General features: G+C 35.5%; 3 protein-coding genes across 8 annotated transcripts in view; 1 reads left to right on the top strand and 2 right to left on the bottom strand.

The window, feature by feature from the left end:
* LOC108742700 (connectin) overlaps positions 1-17,339 on the top strand; it is a 197,659-nt gene that overhangs the window by 62,416 nt on the left and 117,904 nt on the right. The window lies entirely within an intron of this gene.
* LOC108742705 (trypsin-1-like) lies at positions 4,219-7,493 on the bottom strand. The gene is made up of 4 exons (XM_018478004.2): positions 7,386-7,493; positions 6,100-6,358; positions 5,417-5,795; positions 4,219-4,408 (listed from the first exon to the last, which is right to left on the bottom strand). The coding sequence occupies exons 1-4, from the start codon at positions 7,426-7,428 to the stop codon at positions 4,271-4,273; spliced, it is 819 nt and encodes a 272-aa protein (XP_018333506.1). The 5' UTR covers positions 7,429-7,493; the 3' UTR covers positions 4,219-4,270.
* LOC108742704 (trypsin 3A1-like) lies at positions 8,132-10,036 on the bottom strand. Its single transcript, XM_018478003.1, has 4 exons — positions 9,925-10,036; positions 9,439-9,697; positions 8,838-9,216; positions 8,132-8,319 (listed from the first exon to the last, which is right to left on the bottom strand). The coding sequence occupies exons 1-4, from the start codon at positions 9,965-9,967 to the stop codon at positions 8,182-8,184; spliced, it is 819 nt and encodes a 272-aa protein (XP_018333505.1). The 5' UTR covers positions 9,968-10,036; the 3' UTR covers positions 8,132-8,181.

The raw sequence follows: 17,339 nt of genomic DNA on the forward strand, positions 1-17,339 counted from the left end.
AGCGTAGAACAAATTAAACCATACAAATCTGTATCTTTTACAGATGCTGCTGCGAGCTCTTCACAGTAAAACTACCAAACACCGGTATTTATTTCGAAGACAAAGGGTCCCTCCTTCTCTCAGATTCTTCATATGATATATTAATTTACAAAAATTTGACACCTTTATTTCAAAACTTTGAAATACTTAAATCTTATCGAAAAGAATTAGACGAAATAGGCAACAAAATTAATAATGTTAACCTAAAAATACACGCTACAGTTTTAAAAAATACCCTTAATAATTTAGAAACCAATTTAAATGAAATAAAATTTATTGTACCAAATCCAAAAAGAAAACGTAGAGGCTGGTTTAATATAATCGGAACGGGCTTACACACTTTGTTTGGAACGCTAGATGCTGATAATGAAGCTAAATATGATAAATTAATAAACGAATTGCAAACATCAAATAAAAGGATATTAAAACTTCAGGATGAACAAGTTCATCTAACTCAGATGGTAATAGCAGATTTTAATGCCACTTTATTTAAAGTTAATTCAAATGAAAAAATTATCCAGAAAACTATATTCAAAATTAAAGAAACGTTAAATGGAAATGCAATTAGAATAAATGAAAACCAAATTACTTTACAATTTTTAAATACATTAACACTTATTAATGACGTAGCATCTGTAATCAACAAAGACGTAAGTAATATTATAGAAACACTTACTTTTGCTAGAATTAACATTTTGCATCCTAGTGTCCTAAACCACGAACAATTAAAAGAACAATTGCATCAAATTCGTCCAAATGAAGGTGCTGCACTACCGTTTCCTTTTGACAATACAAATATTTACAAATATTATCAAATTATAAATCCAAATATTTACCTTTATAGAAATGGAATTTTAATCAAATTAATTATACCACTTGTAAAGAACATTAAAATGAAACTATTCGAAGCATATTCCTACCCCGTAAAATCAAACGATACATTTTATCACACCCTTATACCCGACAATCCTTACGTGGCAATTTCTGACGACCATCAATGGTACCTAGAAATCCCAAGTTTGGAAAAAAGTCTTCGTCAAGAAAACCTCACGTTACTTCAAAACGTGGAACCTCAAGATGCGAGAAACTCTGTGCGTTGTCTACCTAATCTACTTCTGAAGAAATCATTTCCACAAGAATGTAAAATTTATACTTTTAAAGCTACAGAAGAATCCATTCAACAAGTCAATCCTTTCACATGGCTGGTAGCATCTAAACACCCATTAAAAATAACTTACAAATGTAAAGGGCAACCAATCAAGAGATCGACCATTCAACAGACGTCCTTGCTTAAAATTAGCGAAGAATGTATGTGTTATTTCGATAACGGACTCAGAATAACGACGAACAACAAGCAAAATAAAATTGTTAATGTTCCGGTAGTTACTCCGGAAATACCTCAAAATTGCTGTAAACAAGTAATGCGAACTCTAAACCAGCTTGAAGATGATCCCATCGATCTCAACTATCTGAAAAGAGAGAACCTTCCGCTTCTACAAACAAAACTATCTAATCTCCAACAAAAAATTAAGGATGAATCAGCTAGAGTCTTCACCAATATCCATTCCCAATGGTATTTCTTACTGCCAACAACTTTACTTGGGATTACAGTAACTATTTGCCTTATTCGCTATTGCTATCCAAAATCCTTTAAATTCGTATGGTCCATAATAAACCGTCAATCGAGAAAAGAAGAACGAACTTTACCGACTTTTGAGAAGAAAGATACTCCTAAATTGGAAACGATCTCCATGGAAAGTTTAACAACAGCCAACGAAAAAATAAAACCAAAATTATTACGAAAATTTGTGTCACCGGCCATTCCAAATATAAAGTGATGGAAAAATTTATTTTCAAAAAAAATAAATAATAAATTTTTCTCTTAATGGGGGAGGTGTTAAGGCAAGATATAGTGTGATTCATAAAGACATCTTTTGCTGACATTGCATTTACAGGATATAGTTTATAAAAGCCGTTCATAAAATAGAGTAGTTATTCTAGCTTAAGACTAGACCTAGTATAGTTTGTACTTTGTATTAATAAACTTTTTTAAAAAGTCTTTGTTCCAATTTTGGAATATAACATATATAGAGTTATGTGGCTCATTATTAGCATTCAAATTATTAGATTACCAAAAGATCTGACACAATTATTGTTACCTTGTTATAAAGGAACGAATTTCAAAGGCTGCTTTGATGGAATATTTATTTGTTGGGTATAAAGGGCATTCCGGGGCGAGCACACCTGCTTTTCACATTGTTTCTTTTTCGGCCGACCTTCGAAAGAGCTTTTTGTTCTATCTGAAATGTAGTTTATTTTGGCATTGTAGGTAACCGACCTCATCGGTCGGTAGGAAATTTTTGAATTGTTAATGTGGGAGCTGTTAAAATTAGAAGAAATTTGAAACGGATGTCGGTGTAAAACTAATATGTGCCTTTAACATTGAAACCCCAAAATGATTAATTAATTTACCTACGTTATCCTTTTCTACGGTAATGTAATGAGTTTCAACGTTACACAGAAAGTTCCTTAATCAACCAATTTGATCATTCGGGTTTCGTTCAGATTTGGATATTTTGGCTTGTCAACAAATCAGTTATAGGGATGTTATTGTGATAGATTTCAAGAGAAAATCGGATTCTATTTTGGTCAGTTTGTAACCCCCTTCCTCGCCCTCTATACTATACGGATTTTAGACACGCAATTTAATTATTCATAATATTTATTTTGCTGTATACCTACATTTTGTTGAGATTCTTCTAGAACCGCAAGTGATATTTAAAAGGGCTTTAAGTAAATGGATTTCATGTAGATATGACGGACAACCATTCCTGTAGATGGTAGTTACTTTTAACGTATTTTGAAAGAAAATTACCATTAAATTATATCCATTTGTTCTGCATCTCAATTAAATTGTTGTATGAACGGTAGGAAATATTAACTTGAAGCAATGTGATTTGTGATTAAAAGTCATTATCATCATGAGGTCGTCACTTTTAAGACTAGTTAGACACGTTACTCCACTACTTCCTATCCTGAGCTAAAACTAGAACATCCTAAATCCTTAACTATATATTTGCGAACAGTAATCTAAACTAGGTCTATCTCTACTCTTCTTAACTCCTGCTTCTAATATGTCTCTGACTAAAATTCATGCCCGAGAAGGTGTCCTACCAGCCTATCTCGCGTATTTCTTATTAACTTCCATAGAATTCTCTGTTCGCCTATATACCCCTTCATTTCTAACCTTTTCTATCCTCGGTATCCTCATCGTTTGCGGTAACACCACTTTTCGAACGCTTCCAACCGTTTCTTTTCCGCAACGCCTACCGTCCATGTTTGGCACCCGTACAACTCAGCGTTCTAGACATACCTTTAACAATATTTTTCGAATTTCTAAATAAAGTTACTTCTTGTAAACACAAGACAAATAAAAAACACACTCTATTTATTGATTGACTTTATCCTTACTTGATGAAAATCCTTGATAATCAGAAAAACAAATTAGATACTGCTTTATTTAATAATGGATATCTTGCAATATTGTTGGTTTATATACCTGTAAATTTCGAAATAAATACACCATTACCAAAATAATTTCAAGCCGAGATTCTGAAACAATCTCGATTCAACTGGCTAACTTAGCGAAGACTATGATTAATTGCCAGCTTCATTACATTAATTAATATATGGCAACGGTTTGCGGAGTGTGCGAAATCGCTACCCAATAGTTGCAGAAAATTTGCTTGCTGCTTGCGTGTAGGAGAACGGACCGTTCGCCCCGGTCGCGTCGTATCCGGGATTCCACTCTGGTGAACTAGAAAATTATTATTAAAGTTTCATATGAGGCTCGCCGTGTTTGTTTGCCCGGGTACAGAGGCATATGGACATAGCTAGCAAACCAATACGGCGACAAAAAAGAATAATAAGCAATAAAATGGGAACCACATTTTCTTTGAGTTGTAACGTCGACGTCTTCGAGTTATACCATTTAATCAGGAGAATTTTTCTCGTATCAAAAGATATAGAAACATGTAACATTAATTTCTTTTTTTTGGTAAAAAAGAACATTTTGCTCCGCGTATGGACTAAGACGTACCATTTCAACATATACCTTATTTTGTTAATAAAACTGATTGGTATTGTAATCATTGTTATAATTGTAAATTAAGCCAGATCGTTGTTTGCCATATATTTTATTTGTTTTTACACTAATTTATAGCATATATATCTATAATCCGCTCACTGAGTAGATCCATTCTTGAAGAGCAGGAATGCTGGAATAGACACGGTAGGAGCATCCACGTCCCCAGGAAACAATTCCAATTTGACCGTAACGGCTTAAAACCAATGGTCCACCCGATTCACCCTGTGCGTTGAAGTATAATAATTATGGAAAATAAACCAATTATCAATGAATTATGAGATATTTCTTGAAAGGGCCCCGTTAGGTTCTTGCGGAAAATGGCCCCTCGTCAAACATTCAAAACTTTAAGTTCTGATAGTTTTCTATGTGTTTATAAAATGTCACAATAGGCTCTAAGTTTTAATGGCTTATCATTTTAAGACATGATTCCTCGAAGTTGTACTCCCCCATAAGGACTTCCAAGGTACAATACACATTGAATACTTTCAAGTGTATGGTACATATATGTATATGTCTTGCATAAAATAGACGTTTCATGGTTTTGGACCACGGATGAGGATGAACTCTGCAAAGGTGTAGTGTAGCTGCTCGTCATAGTGTACTTATGGGGAAACTTGGTGTACTCAGAGGTGTAATAATTGTAAGAAAACGTTAGTAGGTTCATATATAAGTTGTATATTCTGTGTAAGTGTCCAATTACACCTCTGAGTACACCAAGTATCCTTGTAAATACACTGTGACATTGAGGTGTACTACAATAGTATTACAGAATAAATTACCATCAGTGGTACGAAACCATGACGTATCCATGATATGCAATACAAATAGGAACATATCTCAAAAAGATGAATTTTTACGACTTAGTGTCCATTGAAACTAGATGTGCACGTCGAGAATTACCAGAATCCAAATTTTCAAAGAGACAGAGAACAATTTTATGGAAGGATCTAACGATATCCTTTGTTAAGGTAGGACCTATCTAGGCAGGATCCGGGATTACTAGGCAGGAAGTTATATAACCTGTACAGGGTAGCGCTATCTGGACAAACTTCAGACTCCTGATTAGACCCAAATAAAAAATGAGATGGTTCTGGAAGCGGCAGGAAGACACAGTAAATTAAGGACAGGGAGGGTAGAAATTCTGGCCTTATCGACAAATGCGAAGAATGACTCAGTGGAGTGATTGTAAGTGTGGAGAGTGTACATGATAATGAGTCCAATGAAATATACCTGACAAGCGTTACGATTTTCTTGAGCAAACCCTGCACAGAGCATGTTTGGGGTTAGGTTATAGCTGTTTCGGCAGATAGAGTGGGGAACAAATGGCACGGTAAAACCTCGAAGACGGGAACTGAAATTGCCATCTCCCCATCCAGTTGTTGTTGCATTGTAACCAGCAGGAATAATAATGTTGTATGCTGCCAATGAAACAGCATTAATTGTTTCTCCATACGTTAAAGCAGATTGTAAATAGATGAGTGCAATATCCATATCAGCGGTACTCGAATTATACGTTGCAGGAACGTAGATGGCAGTAGCTGCCCTTGTAACGCCACCTACGTTTCGAAAATTCGATCCTGCGCGAATGGAGAATTGTGAAACCGATTTTCTAAAAAAAAGATTTTTTGTTACAAAAGCATTTCACATGTTTCTGCAGTCTAATATTCCTTAATAGTTTAAACTTTCTTTATCTAATAATTTTCGTTAATTCTTCGTTAATAACAAACCGCTTTAAAAATTTAGTCTAGAGAGAGATACTTACACAAAATAGGTTCAAGTTTAAGGGCTTGCAGAGTTAAGTACTGTTAGTTTAACATCATTGCTAAGGTTTTTTACTTAATCCTAGGAAAACCCCATTTTACAATTATCTATCTACCTATATACATATAAAAAATATGGAAGTGTTAACTTACTGTGAAACACAATGGGCGGCTGTAAGAATAATAGATTCGGCTATAATTGAACCACTACAAATATGGATCGAGGAGTATTGCACTGAAGTCTGATAAGGATAATCTCTAATATCAACGTGTACTCCTCCTACAACTCTACTAAATGAAGGGGTTGGTTCTTCATCCGCAGAAACTGCATCGAAAGGGAGCGATGCTATATCAGAGGGAATTGCCTGTACATCAGAAGAAATTGATGCTGCAATAATGATCTTGGAATATCCTGAAAAAAAATCCCACAATAAATTAAAGCTTTGAACTTTTGATTGAACAGAGGTGTATAAATTGCTGACTGTCAATTTATTATGAACACTATAAAACCAATTAACTTGACCTAAAATTTCAAGATTGAAGATTAGTAGCTCCAATCCAAATCACTAAATTCATATTTTGTGTAATACTTATGCATGCATCATCATCAATATATGGTCGTCAGTCCTACGACTGGTTGGACACGTATCTCCACTCTTTCTTATCTTGAGCTAATCTTTGCATTTCCCTAAAACTAGCACATCCCACATCCTTAACTATTTGCGAACTGTAATCTAATCTCGGTCTACCTCTACCCCTCCTAACTTCCGTTTCTGCCTCTAATATGTTTCTGACTACACCTTCATGCCTAAGAGGGTATCCTATTAACCTATCTCGCCTATTTCTTATTGACTTCCATATTTTTTCTAATACTTCTTCATACATAGAGTGAGAAAAAAATGCATGGGTGCTTTTGCTATGTAACATAAGAGTTACTAGTTTTAGCAACTGATGTTACATTTTATACTAGGAAATTCAATAGAAAAGCGGTACTTATTATGAATGGGGTGTACTCAGCTGGATTATTAGGTCATTCTCCTATACAGAATATAGTTTTAGGCTCATCCTAACAATAGCATCTTTTACAATTTTATAGCATAGCTGCCAATCTCTATAGTAAACGGTTTGAAAGGCAGTAACCTATCCAAAAGTATCTGTTGAGCAGCATGTATTGTATTATAACTAAAAGCAGTTGACACCATAAAAGTTAGCAGCTTCTATAGTACAATAATAATACTCATCATCATCATCATCGTAATAATACTATCGATCATGAATTCAGACGGAGCATGCTATAGTTTCCTACAATGCAGTTGCACAAGTGGCGCTATATAGAGCCCAATGTCCCATTTTTTTTATACCAGGTATAGGTACATCTTTTTTCAGTGTTTATAAATGTAAATTATATAGTAAAATAACTTAATCAACTATATCCTTACCCAAGAGGGACAATAACAAGTATATAACAATCGCTGTATTCATTTTCTTAAAGGTGCGGCCTCTCAACTGCAATGAAATTTTTTGAGTTTCAATAGCCTTCGTTAAAACGTTCTTTCGAGATTATTTTTATCAAAAGTTTCGAATTAATAGTTTTAAAGTGTGTCGTTGAAAATGTTGATTGAGCTAACGATAAGGATTATTTGAAGATTGATTTGTGTTATCAATAAAAAAACGCGCATGTCTGGGCATATATCGGGCCTGTACTCAGGCCGCTTCTTTAATGTATTTATAATAGAAATCATATTGAATATTCGGCATATTCGAGCTACTACAAAGTGAGATCTTTCTTGTACCTCAGTTTTTACAAACTAGCAGCTTAGAGTCCTGGATCTTCACAACTTGTATTCTCACAACTTGTATTGTATGTGTGATGTAGTTGATACTAAAATTGATCAGATTATCGGAGATCACATATAGCAGAACTGCAGTTCTTTCCAAATAATATTTTTGTCTCAGATGATACTATTTTCATTTCTTTAGAGGGGTGGCCAATCATTAAAAGAAGTGAAATATATGTTTTTAAACGGTAAGGATGTGGGATGTTCTAGTTTCAGCGAAATGCGAAGATTAGGTCCGGATAGGAAAGAGTGGAGGTGCGTGTCCAACCATAAAATATAAAAAAAATGGACAGTACTGTAACGGCCAGCTGCATGGACTTTACTGAGTTGTAATAAATTAAACCAAATCGTTGCTTGCCGTATATTTTGTTTGTTTTTACACCAATTTGTAACATATTTATAATCCGGTTACTGAGTTGATCCATCCTCGAAGAGCAGGAATGTCAGAATAAACACGGTAGGAGCATCCACGTCCCCAGGATACAATGCCAATTTGACCGTAACGGTTTGCTACCAATGGTCCACCCGATTCACCCTGTACGTTGAAATATAATAATTATGGGAAATAAACAAACGAACGAATTGTGAATAAATTATGAGATTTCTAATATGTAATAATATCCTGACTCGAAAGAACTTACGGAAGAATTCTGATAGTTCTCCATGTGTAAATCAAATGTGTCAAGGGGCTGTAAGTATTAAAAACTTGATCTCTCGAAGTTGCACTCTTCCGTAGGGACTTCCGAGGTGCAATTATAGCTATTATACGTATTGAATCTACACGCTGAGAACTACCATAATCCAAAGTTTAAAAGGGACCGACAGAGGATCATTTTGAGGAAGAGTCAAGCGGATGCCTTTGTTAGGGTAGGACTTATTCAGGCCGGACTAAGATATTGGAAGCAGTAGGAAGACATAGCAAATTAGGGACAGGGAAAGGCGTCAAGTAGATTATTGGTTGCAAGTGGTCAGGAAGTGGAGTGGAGTGAATGTAGCCGGTCATCAGTGTAGAGAGTGTACAATGGTAATGAGCTTGATAACAATGAAATATACCTGACAAGCATTACGATTTTCTCCAGCGAAACCTGCGCAGATCATGTTTGGGGTTAGTTTATAGGTATTCCGGCAAGCAGAGTAGGAAACAACTGGCACGCTAACACCACGAAGTCGGGAATTGAAGATGCCCTCTCCCCATCCTGTTGTTATTGCATTGGTACCAGCAGGAATGAGAATGTTTGATGCTGGTAGTGAAACAGCATTAATTGCTATTCCATATTGTAAAGGAGATTGTAAAGAAATGAGCGCAACATCCAAATCAGCGGTACTCGAATTATACCTTGCAGGAACGTAGATGGCACTAACTGCCCTTGTTACCCCACCGAAGTTTCGATAATTCGATCCTGCACGAACGGAGAATTGTGAAGCCAATTTTCTAAAAAGGGAAGTTTTGTTACAGAAGAATCTCACATGTTTCTGAAGAAATAATTTTCGTCTAATTTTTCTCGATAATGATGGCGAGTTAATACAGTGAATGCTTCTGTCAATAAAATTAGTTAGTTGATCATTCCTAAGATCTATTACTTAATCCTAGGGAAACCTCATTTTACAATTATCTATCTGTATATAGATAAAAGATACGGAAGCGTTAACTTACTGTGAAACACAATGTGCGGCTGTAAGGATAAACGATTCGGCTATAATTGAACCACCACAAAGATGGACCAAGGAGTATTGCACTGAAGTCTGATAAGGATAATCTCTAATGTCAACCTGTACTCCACCTACAACTCTACTAAATGAAGGGGGTGGTACTTCATTCGCAGAAACTGCATCGAAAGGGACCGATGCTACATCAGAGGGAATTGCCTGTACATCAGAAGGAATTGATGCTGCAATAATGATACTGGAATATCCTGAAAAAAATTATCCCCCAATAAGTTAAAGCTTTGAAGTTTTGATTGAATAAAAGTGTATGGTTGCTAACTGTTAATTTATTGTGAACACTATTCACTTCAAAAATTGTGAAGATTAATAGTTCCAATTCAGATCAGTAAATCCATATTTTATGGAATACTTCTGCATGCATATATAAATGTACGTATATTACATAGTAAAATAGCTAAATTTAGTACATTCTTACCCAAGAGGGAGAATAGCAGGTATGTAACAGTCGTTGGATTCATTTTGTTGAAGGTAGGGCCTCTCAACTGCAATGAAGTTATTGCGGACTTTTTGACTTTAAATAGTCTTCGTTAAAACGTCATTTCGAGATTATTTTATCAAAAGCTTCAAAGGTAAAATTAGTCATTTTAAAGTGAATCGCTGAAAATGTTGGTTGAGTTAACGATAAGGATCATTTGAACATTCATTTTTGTTATCAATAAAAAAAGCGCGTGTCGGGGCACATATCAGTCCTGTCTTCAGGCCGCTACATTACAGTTGTTACGGTTGACGACGTAAGGGACAGATTATAATTGTTTTATTCATTTCTAAGCGTCCAGGAGTTTTAGAGGATTCGTATTGTATTTTGCTAAACAAATAAATCTACTTGCGCCGAAACTGTAAAGTTGAGCCAGAAATGTCGCTTTGGAATTCATTTAAGTACTCCTGATATCAGTCGTGTTAATTTTAAAATTCACATACTGTCAAAGTAACGAAATAATTACTTTTATCGAGTCTTATCATTTTCAGGATGTAATACATTAATGATAAATGAAATTAATAACAGCTGCAATGAAGTTATCAACCAAAAAATTATTACTTAAGTATCTACAATTTTGACGTAATGTACTTGATACTAACATTGATCAGAGCTCACAAATAACAGAACTGCAGTTCTTTCTTTGTTTCAAATGATACTATTTTTTATTTCTTTTGAGAGGCAGCCAATCATAAAATAGAAACCAAAATGGGTATCATGATAAGAAGTGAAATATATCTTTCCAGACGGTATAGTCGACCATTTCTAATAATCGATTTTACCGACAAGCTCATACCTAATATGCTGCTTTTGGGAGCTCGTGCAACCCCTACAAATCTGGCGCTACGTTTTCCACTTATAGCTTTTTAGTATAAAGTTTACTAATATTTTATGCCAGATGGTAATTAAAAATAATGGTAAAATAAAAAGTTTATTTAAAAATTTGTATAATCTTTTATCGCCGATTTTACATTTATAACTAACTATTTCTAAACGGTAACTTTTTATTCAGTTACGTGATTGATACTCGACGTTTTTTGAGTATGTCTGTAGTCAGGAACCTTCCGATGGTCGGCAATCTTTACACTAAAAGCGCTAAAGGTAAAAAATGATACCCTACCCTGAGTGACACATATTTGCCTGCTTAACAATGGTAGTTCTAGAATTCTCGAGAAGAATGAAGGCAGTTCCAAAGAAGTCGATAAAAATATAAATAGACCTCTGTATGACCGCCGGAGGTAGTTTATGAACAGCTGATCAGTAGAAATTTCAGACGAATACCGAGTGACTAGTAACTAAGCATTACTAAGATACAGTGTGATATAAATAAGAAGTAGTTTAAGTGCCTCACTAGAGTTATCATGTAAATATATAACTGTAAAATAAATAACAAATCAAATAGATACTGGAAAATTCATTACGATAGGAATCGACCCTGTGTCACTGTCTTCGTTAATACTTTAGTGCCAAATTCATGCAAGAAGAATTAATGTTAGTAGGTAATATGTATGAAAGTTTCCCGAATGGATGAGCGTTAAGTGCTGATAAATGCATTCGTTCCTTTGACTTTAATCTCTCGAAACCGGTCGATGTAAGTGGAAGTTGTTCCGGAAAGCCACCGTAATTGAAAACGTTCGCTGTCGCAGTAGTCTGCACCACTCGACCCACCACGCACCGAATGTTTCCAACTAAATTAGAATTCTTTGTCAAAGCCGCGACTACGAAATTAAATCGGCATTTAGAAGAGATCGTTTCTTGTCATCCAGTAGCTCTCTCACGAGTGTGTCACTCTTGTACGTATGTACGTATATTCACACATTTACGTAAACCAGATACACATACTTGGTACATATCGTTAATTAAGCTTTCAAAGACCTGGAGCGACGTTAATTCTTCTGGAACGCTAAACACCACTCACTGGAGTTGCTAACGAAATATTTCAAATTCTACTCAAAAGCGGACCCGATTTCTCCACACTAAACGCGAATACCACTACGTATTCTTTCTGTTTCGTATGTCAAAAGCTGCAGTCTTTCACAACACAAACCACTGAACACTTTGTCCTGTTCAACGCTGAATTTTAGAAATGAAGAACCAAGTAGTGCGCTGTTTTTGCTGTTGAAAGACGACTAATCGTGACAAGGATGTATGTGACACGTAACAATAAAGTGAAAATTAAAAAATGAAACACAAACATTGATAACAGAAATATGAATAAGCAATGTAACTATTCAGTTGTCTGTACCCCTCCGTTTAACCTAAATTAAAATTTTGATTGTTGATAACTTTAAATAACGAAATAACTAGAAACCAACATTATCTCAGACCTTATCAGCATCCAAATCAGATACTAATTTACTAACGTAACTTCTAAGACACTTCTTTAACATCCTATAGGTTTTTTAGTTTTTCATCCTTCTTGGTCTTTTTGTACATTTCCTTAAGGTTGTCAGTCCTAAGACTGGTTGGACACGTACCTCCACTGTTTCCTATCTTAAGCTAAAACTAGAACATCCCGTTTCTACTCCTAATATGCCTCTGACTAAAAAGGTGTCCTACTAATCTATCTCTATCCACGATATCCTCATCATTCGCCTATAACACCACATTTCGTACGCTTCTAACCTTTTCTTTTCCACTGCGTCCACCGTCCATGTTTCGCACCCGTACAGCGCCGTGCTCCAAACATACATCTTTAACGGCCTTTTTCGAATTTCTAAATTAACCGTTCGCGAGCATCTCCTGTTATTTTGATTAGGCGATTAGAGTAATTTGAAGATAAGAATAATAAATAATGTTTAGCTGTACATTCTCTTCCCTTTAAGTTTTTATTTTTCGGATATTTAGCTGCATTTAATCAAGAAAAGCGTCATAGTAACGACGCTTTAGACATAATAAAAACTCACCTTCATCGCCCTTTTAATGGAAAAAGATTAATGATTTCCAGCTAAATCATTAATAAACTTGACTCATTAATACGCATTACCCCAATTTTCACACCTAGTTGGTTTAAAGCAGGATGCGACGTTGTCGGTTGCTTACTTTCATTGTTGCCAAAACATTTATTTTCAAGACCATTAAATTTAGTGACAAATTTTTCGCTAAAAGGGGCATTAATTAAACAATCTTTTAAGGATCTGCAGAAATCATCCTCGATCGTTGCGGTCTTTATCTATGTACCTTTCGTAATTTAATAAAATCCTGTTGGCAGTTTAATTTTCATTTATCAGTTTACGTTAGAAAGGGACAAGGGACTCTAATTTCTGCAAGCATCAGGGTCGTAGTGATAACGTATAGAATATATAAACTAACAGAAGTTCTTAAGACATTGTAGATTGCTCTCATTCACAGGAGAAATCTGGTGAAATATGAAAAAACGTATACCAGTATATTTTCCGCAGTAATCCCTGACATGGCTACATAATTGTGAGGATTTTTCTGCGGGTGCAGTTAATTTATAGCTGACGGAGGAAGTGCTGTAGCAAAAACGTACTAGGTGTGGAAACATTTTGCTGTTGCTCATACAAAAAGGTACCTCGATATAAAATTCTTCCGTGTAGACGACCGCAGCGCCGGGCGAGTTTCTTCCGAAAGTAAGATAAAGGACACGTACGTACAGCACAAATCCTTAGCTATTGCACTGGCTCGGATGCAATCCACGTTATGAGGTTATTTCTCATAAAGTGCCGACACACCAATGTAAGATTGCTCCAACACCCGGCCTGCTATGAACATTTCGTGACTTCTTGTTTCTACTCTGTTTTTGTTCTTGCGTCAAGCACTCCCGGCCTGAATGCCAACCGTTCTGCCACGCCGTTCCTCGCATTTCATCCCTTCTCATCTTCAGCTTTGCATGGCTGGACCGTTTTGCAAATATTTGAAATACGTGTGCAATAAATTAATAATAAAACGTTAGAGACTTTGACGCATGTTAAATTAAATGAAAAGTTTGTGAATATTCACAGTAGGTATATAAGCAGGAAGTGAAGCAATATACTTATAGTATTTACCATACCATCCGTCTAATATCATAATATGGAGCAGAATTTTATATTTTTGTTTCTCTTTTCGTTTCTATCTCTAGGTCTTGATACACTTTTTCCAGTTTTTCCTACCTAGGGATAGTTCCAATGCTTTTTCTAACGTTTTGTTTGTTTCGTCTATTTTATTATCCCAAGTCTTCATAATGAGGATAAGGTGGCTTAGAAATGAAGAGGTATTAGAAAGAATAGGAGAACAGAGGACTCTATGGAAGTCTATAAAAAATAGGCGAGATAGGTTGGTAGGACACCTTCTCAGGTATGAAGGTCTAATCAGAGACATATTAGAGGCAGAAACGGGAGTTAGAAGGGGTAGAGGCAAAGTTTAGCTCAGAATAGGAAAGAGTAGAGATACATGTCCAACCAGTCTCAGGACTGACGACTGATGAAGTCTTCTCTACCTCTTCCTTTTTCCATAGCAGATGTTATAATGTATTTTCCATCTAATTTATTGATTTCTTATTTTGCTTTTTCTAGTTACTACTTTAATTCTTCTGAGGAATTTACTTTAGAAGGCTTGGACACTGTTTTATAGTTCTCTAGTTCTCTAGATCCACGACAACAGTTTCGTTTCTTGGCTTTATTGAAGAGTTTTCACCTGATGATGATGTTTTCATGTTCCAGCAATTTTCTTTTATATCTTACTCCGCCATTTACCTTTATTGGCAACAACAACAAGCCGGAAAATTGGTTATTCGGAAACGTTCTCGAACAAAATTCTAAAACATTCTCGAACCCAATAGATAGTAGGGTATTCGGGAAGACATTTATGGCATTTTGTACCGTTTTCAACAGACATCGGAACCCATTTAACACCTCTACGAACTCTACATGTTGCCTCTTAGGGGAATTGTCCCATATCTTTGAAATCAATCGGTACAGCGGAAAACTTAAACCTTCTTCATAGTCGGGGGATGGAAATCTGTCTACCATAAAATCTTCATGAAATTTATTTATTGTACTCATTGATTATTACCCAATGTATTTACTTTTGACATTATATTTTACTGTAATACGTTGTTTATACCTTCCCTGCCAAAAACTGTAGTTACATTAGGAACTTGGAAATAATCTCGTTCATTATTACATGAAGTACTTCTGTTAACTTGAATGTTAGCTATTTGGGGTGTGCATGAGGGAAGTAGAATATCACTCGGTTACGTGTATTGAAAACGAATGCATCCATACGCGGTTATCTATATGATTAAAGGTGTGAGACAAGAAGAACAAATTTAGTTGTGTATTCCAGTGAACATCAGTTTGTAATTTTAGATGAACCAAACCGTGTCTTTTGTCTTTCTAAACATTAGCTTCGTAGTTTCCATTTGCAGGGCGTTTAATTTACATTAATGGAATATTATCTAGTTTTAGTGCCCATGTATTGTAATCCACAAAGTTCACAGGTGCATGCACGAAGATATAAGGGAAACACGGTAACATTTGTTTCAAGTGCGCGTATTCGCATCGAGTACATAACGTAACATCCTTAGAGCTTACATATGTAAATCAACATTACATAACAGGTCGTTGATTTACTTTAGTATTTGAATATCTATGTAGCAACATCCATTATTTAGTGCGAAATTCTCATTTTGTCAAGTGGCATGTTATAATTAGCAGTGTTAGGGTTTTATGTTCCAGAGTAATTTAAGGAGGACCTAAGTAAAAACAAAAGTCAACGCTAATCAGTTAAAACATCCCGAGATCATGATGTTGAGTCTCTCAGAGTCTCTGAAAGCGAGACTCGAGTTCTCATCGAGTCTCTCTGGTGTCCCTGAGAGACTGTCAAAAAAACTGTTTAGCGTCTATGAACGAGATCCTCGAGTCGCTCATAGAGAGATCCTCATTTCGTATCTAGTCTTTGAACGAGAGACTCGAATCTCTCAATAAGTGGTGTCTCGATAGACATGGTTAAAATTTCAGTTCAACATATTTCAGAGGTCCCAGTCTTTCTACGAGAGACTGCAGTCTCTCAATTTTTCAGTTTCATTCATTCAGCTTCTCTGTGAAAGACTCGAATCTGTGAATTAACAATTTTATCGTTCGACTCTCTCATACAGAGACTGTGAGAGATCCATAAAAGTACTTAGGCAATAACTGACAGACTGTGAGAGACGCTCTCAGAGACGCTGAAAGACTCTGAAAGACTGTGGGAGACTGGGGAGAGACTAAAAATTTTTGTCTAGGGATATCAGTACTATACTTCTTTGAAGATTTTCTTTGCTAATAATTCATCTATTTTTGCTTCCGTAAAAGATGTAGGATGAAAGTTCGTATTTTAAGGCTAACTTGTTGCTATATTAAAAAAGAAATATGAATAAGATTTGCAAGAAGACAAGTCATAATATACCTTGACGTACTACGAGCTTTTAGTTTTAGAAATACCGGTAGCATTTTGCAGAGGATTAAGTGTTACAAATACTATTACATAATATACTTTGTTAACACCATGCTCCCTGACTAACTGCTTGCTTCTAATTTATTTAAGCAATGAATTAATTAAGACCCAAGAATGCCTTAAATGTACCTGCATGTACCTGTTCTATTAAATATCTATATACAGGAACAGTTGGTATGAATTCTGTATTGTATTAAACAGAATAAGGTTTTCATAATAGTTTTAAGCAGTTGTTTGCGGTGTTTTCATCTTATCCTTTTTTTAATAACTATACAGTGTGTAACAGAAACAAGTACCGAGCTTGAAGGAAAATTAAGTCAATGTTTGTATATCCGAAAGTTCACCGTATTGAAAGTACGTCAAGGTAAATTCAATTCCGACCCTGGCAAAGAAATACGACCCGTAACGCTGCACTCAATGAGCTGGTAATTACTAGCGTCAGTGTTGTATTCGTTTTGGATTTTGTGCTCATGATGTTAGATTACATTGTGTGAGTGTGGGTGTGGTTTAGGGTGTTTATGTTAACAGCCAACCTCTAGTAATTAAACCTTGTATAAGGCAATCAATATGCAGTTCAATAAACCAATTAAGTAATACATTGATCATTAGTGTAGGTCAGTCACTGTAGTTACAATAATATAACATGATACGTCATTACACGTGTGAACCTTATAGCCACATAATCGGCAGTGTTTACATCCTCTATCCATGTAGCTGCAGAGTTTTTACCGCACTGCGTCATTCGGTAGACACCTTTGTTGTCAATTCACACACAGGTCCGGCTTTAGATAAACTTTTTTGTCGTTAATCACGCTGTGGAACCCAACGTGTAATTCTTGATAGCATCTGGTTTACACCCTTCAAAGCTCGGCATTTATTTCTGCTACACCCTGTATAATCAGACTTCCATTTAATTT

Source organism: Agrilus planipennis, unplaced genomic scaffold, assembly GCF_000699045.2.
Source record: "Agrilus planipennis isolate EAB-ADULT unplaced genomic scaffold, Apla_2.0 scaffold302, whole genome shotgun sequence".
Lineage (NCBI taxonomy): Eukaryota > Metazoa > Arthropoda > Insecta > Coleoptera > Buprestidae > Agrilus > Agrilus planipennis.

Coding starts and splice junctions, on each gene's coding strand:
- LOC108742704 (XM_018478003.1), bottom strand. CDS start 9,967: ATGAATCCAACGACTGTTACATACCTGCTATTCTCCCTCTTGG. Junction 9,217..9,438: donor GCCGCACATTGTGTTTCACA/GTAAGTTAACGC, acceptor TTCCCTTTTTAG/AAAATTGGCTTCACAATTCT. Junction 8,320..8,837: donor AAAATCGTAATGCTTGTCAG/GTATATTTCATT, acceptor TTCAACGTACAG/GGTGAATCGGGTGGACCATT.
- LOC108742705 (XM_018478004.2), bottom strand. CDS start 7,428: ATGAATACAGCGATTGTTATATACTTGTTATTGTCCCTCTTGG. Junction 6,359..7,385: donor CTTGTTATTGTCCCTCTTGG/GTAAGGATATAG, acceptor ATTTTTTTTCAG/GATATTCCAAGATCATTATT. Junction 4,409..5,416: donor AAAATCGTAACGCTTGTCAG/GTATATTTCATT, acceptor TTCAACGCACAG/GGTGAATCGGGTGGACCATT.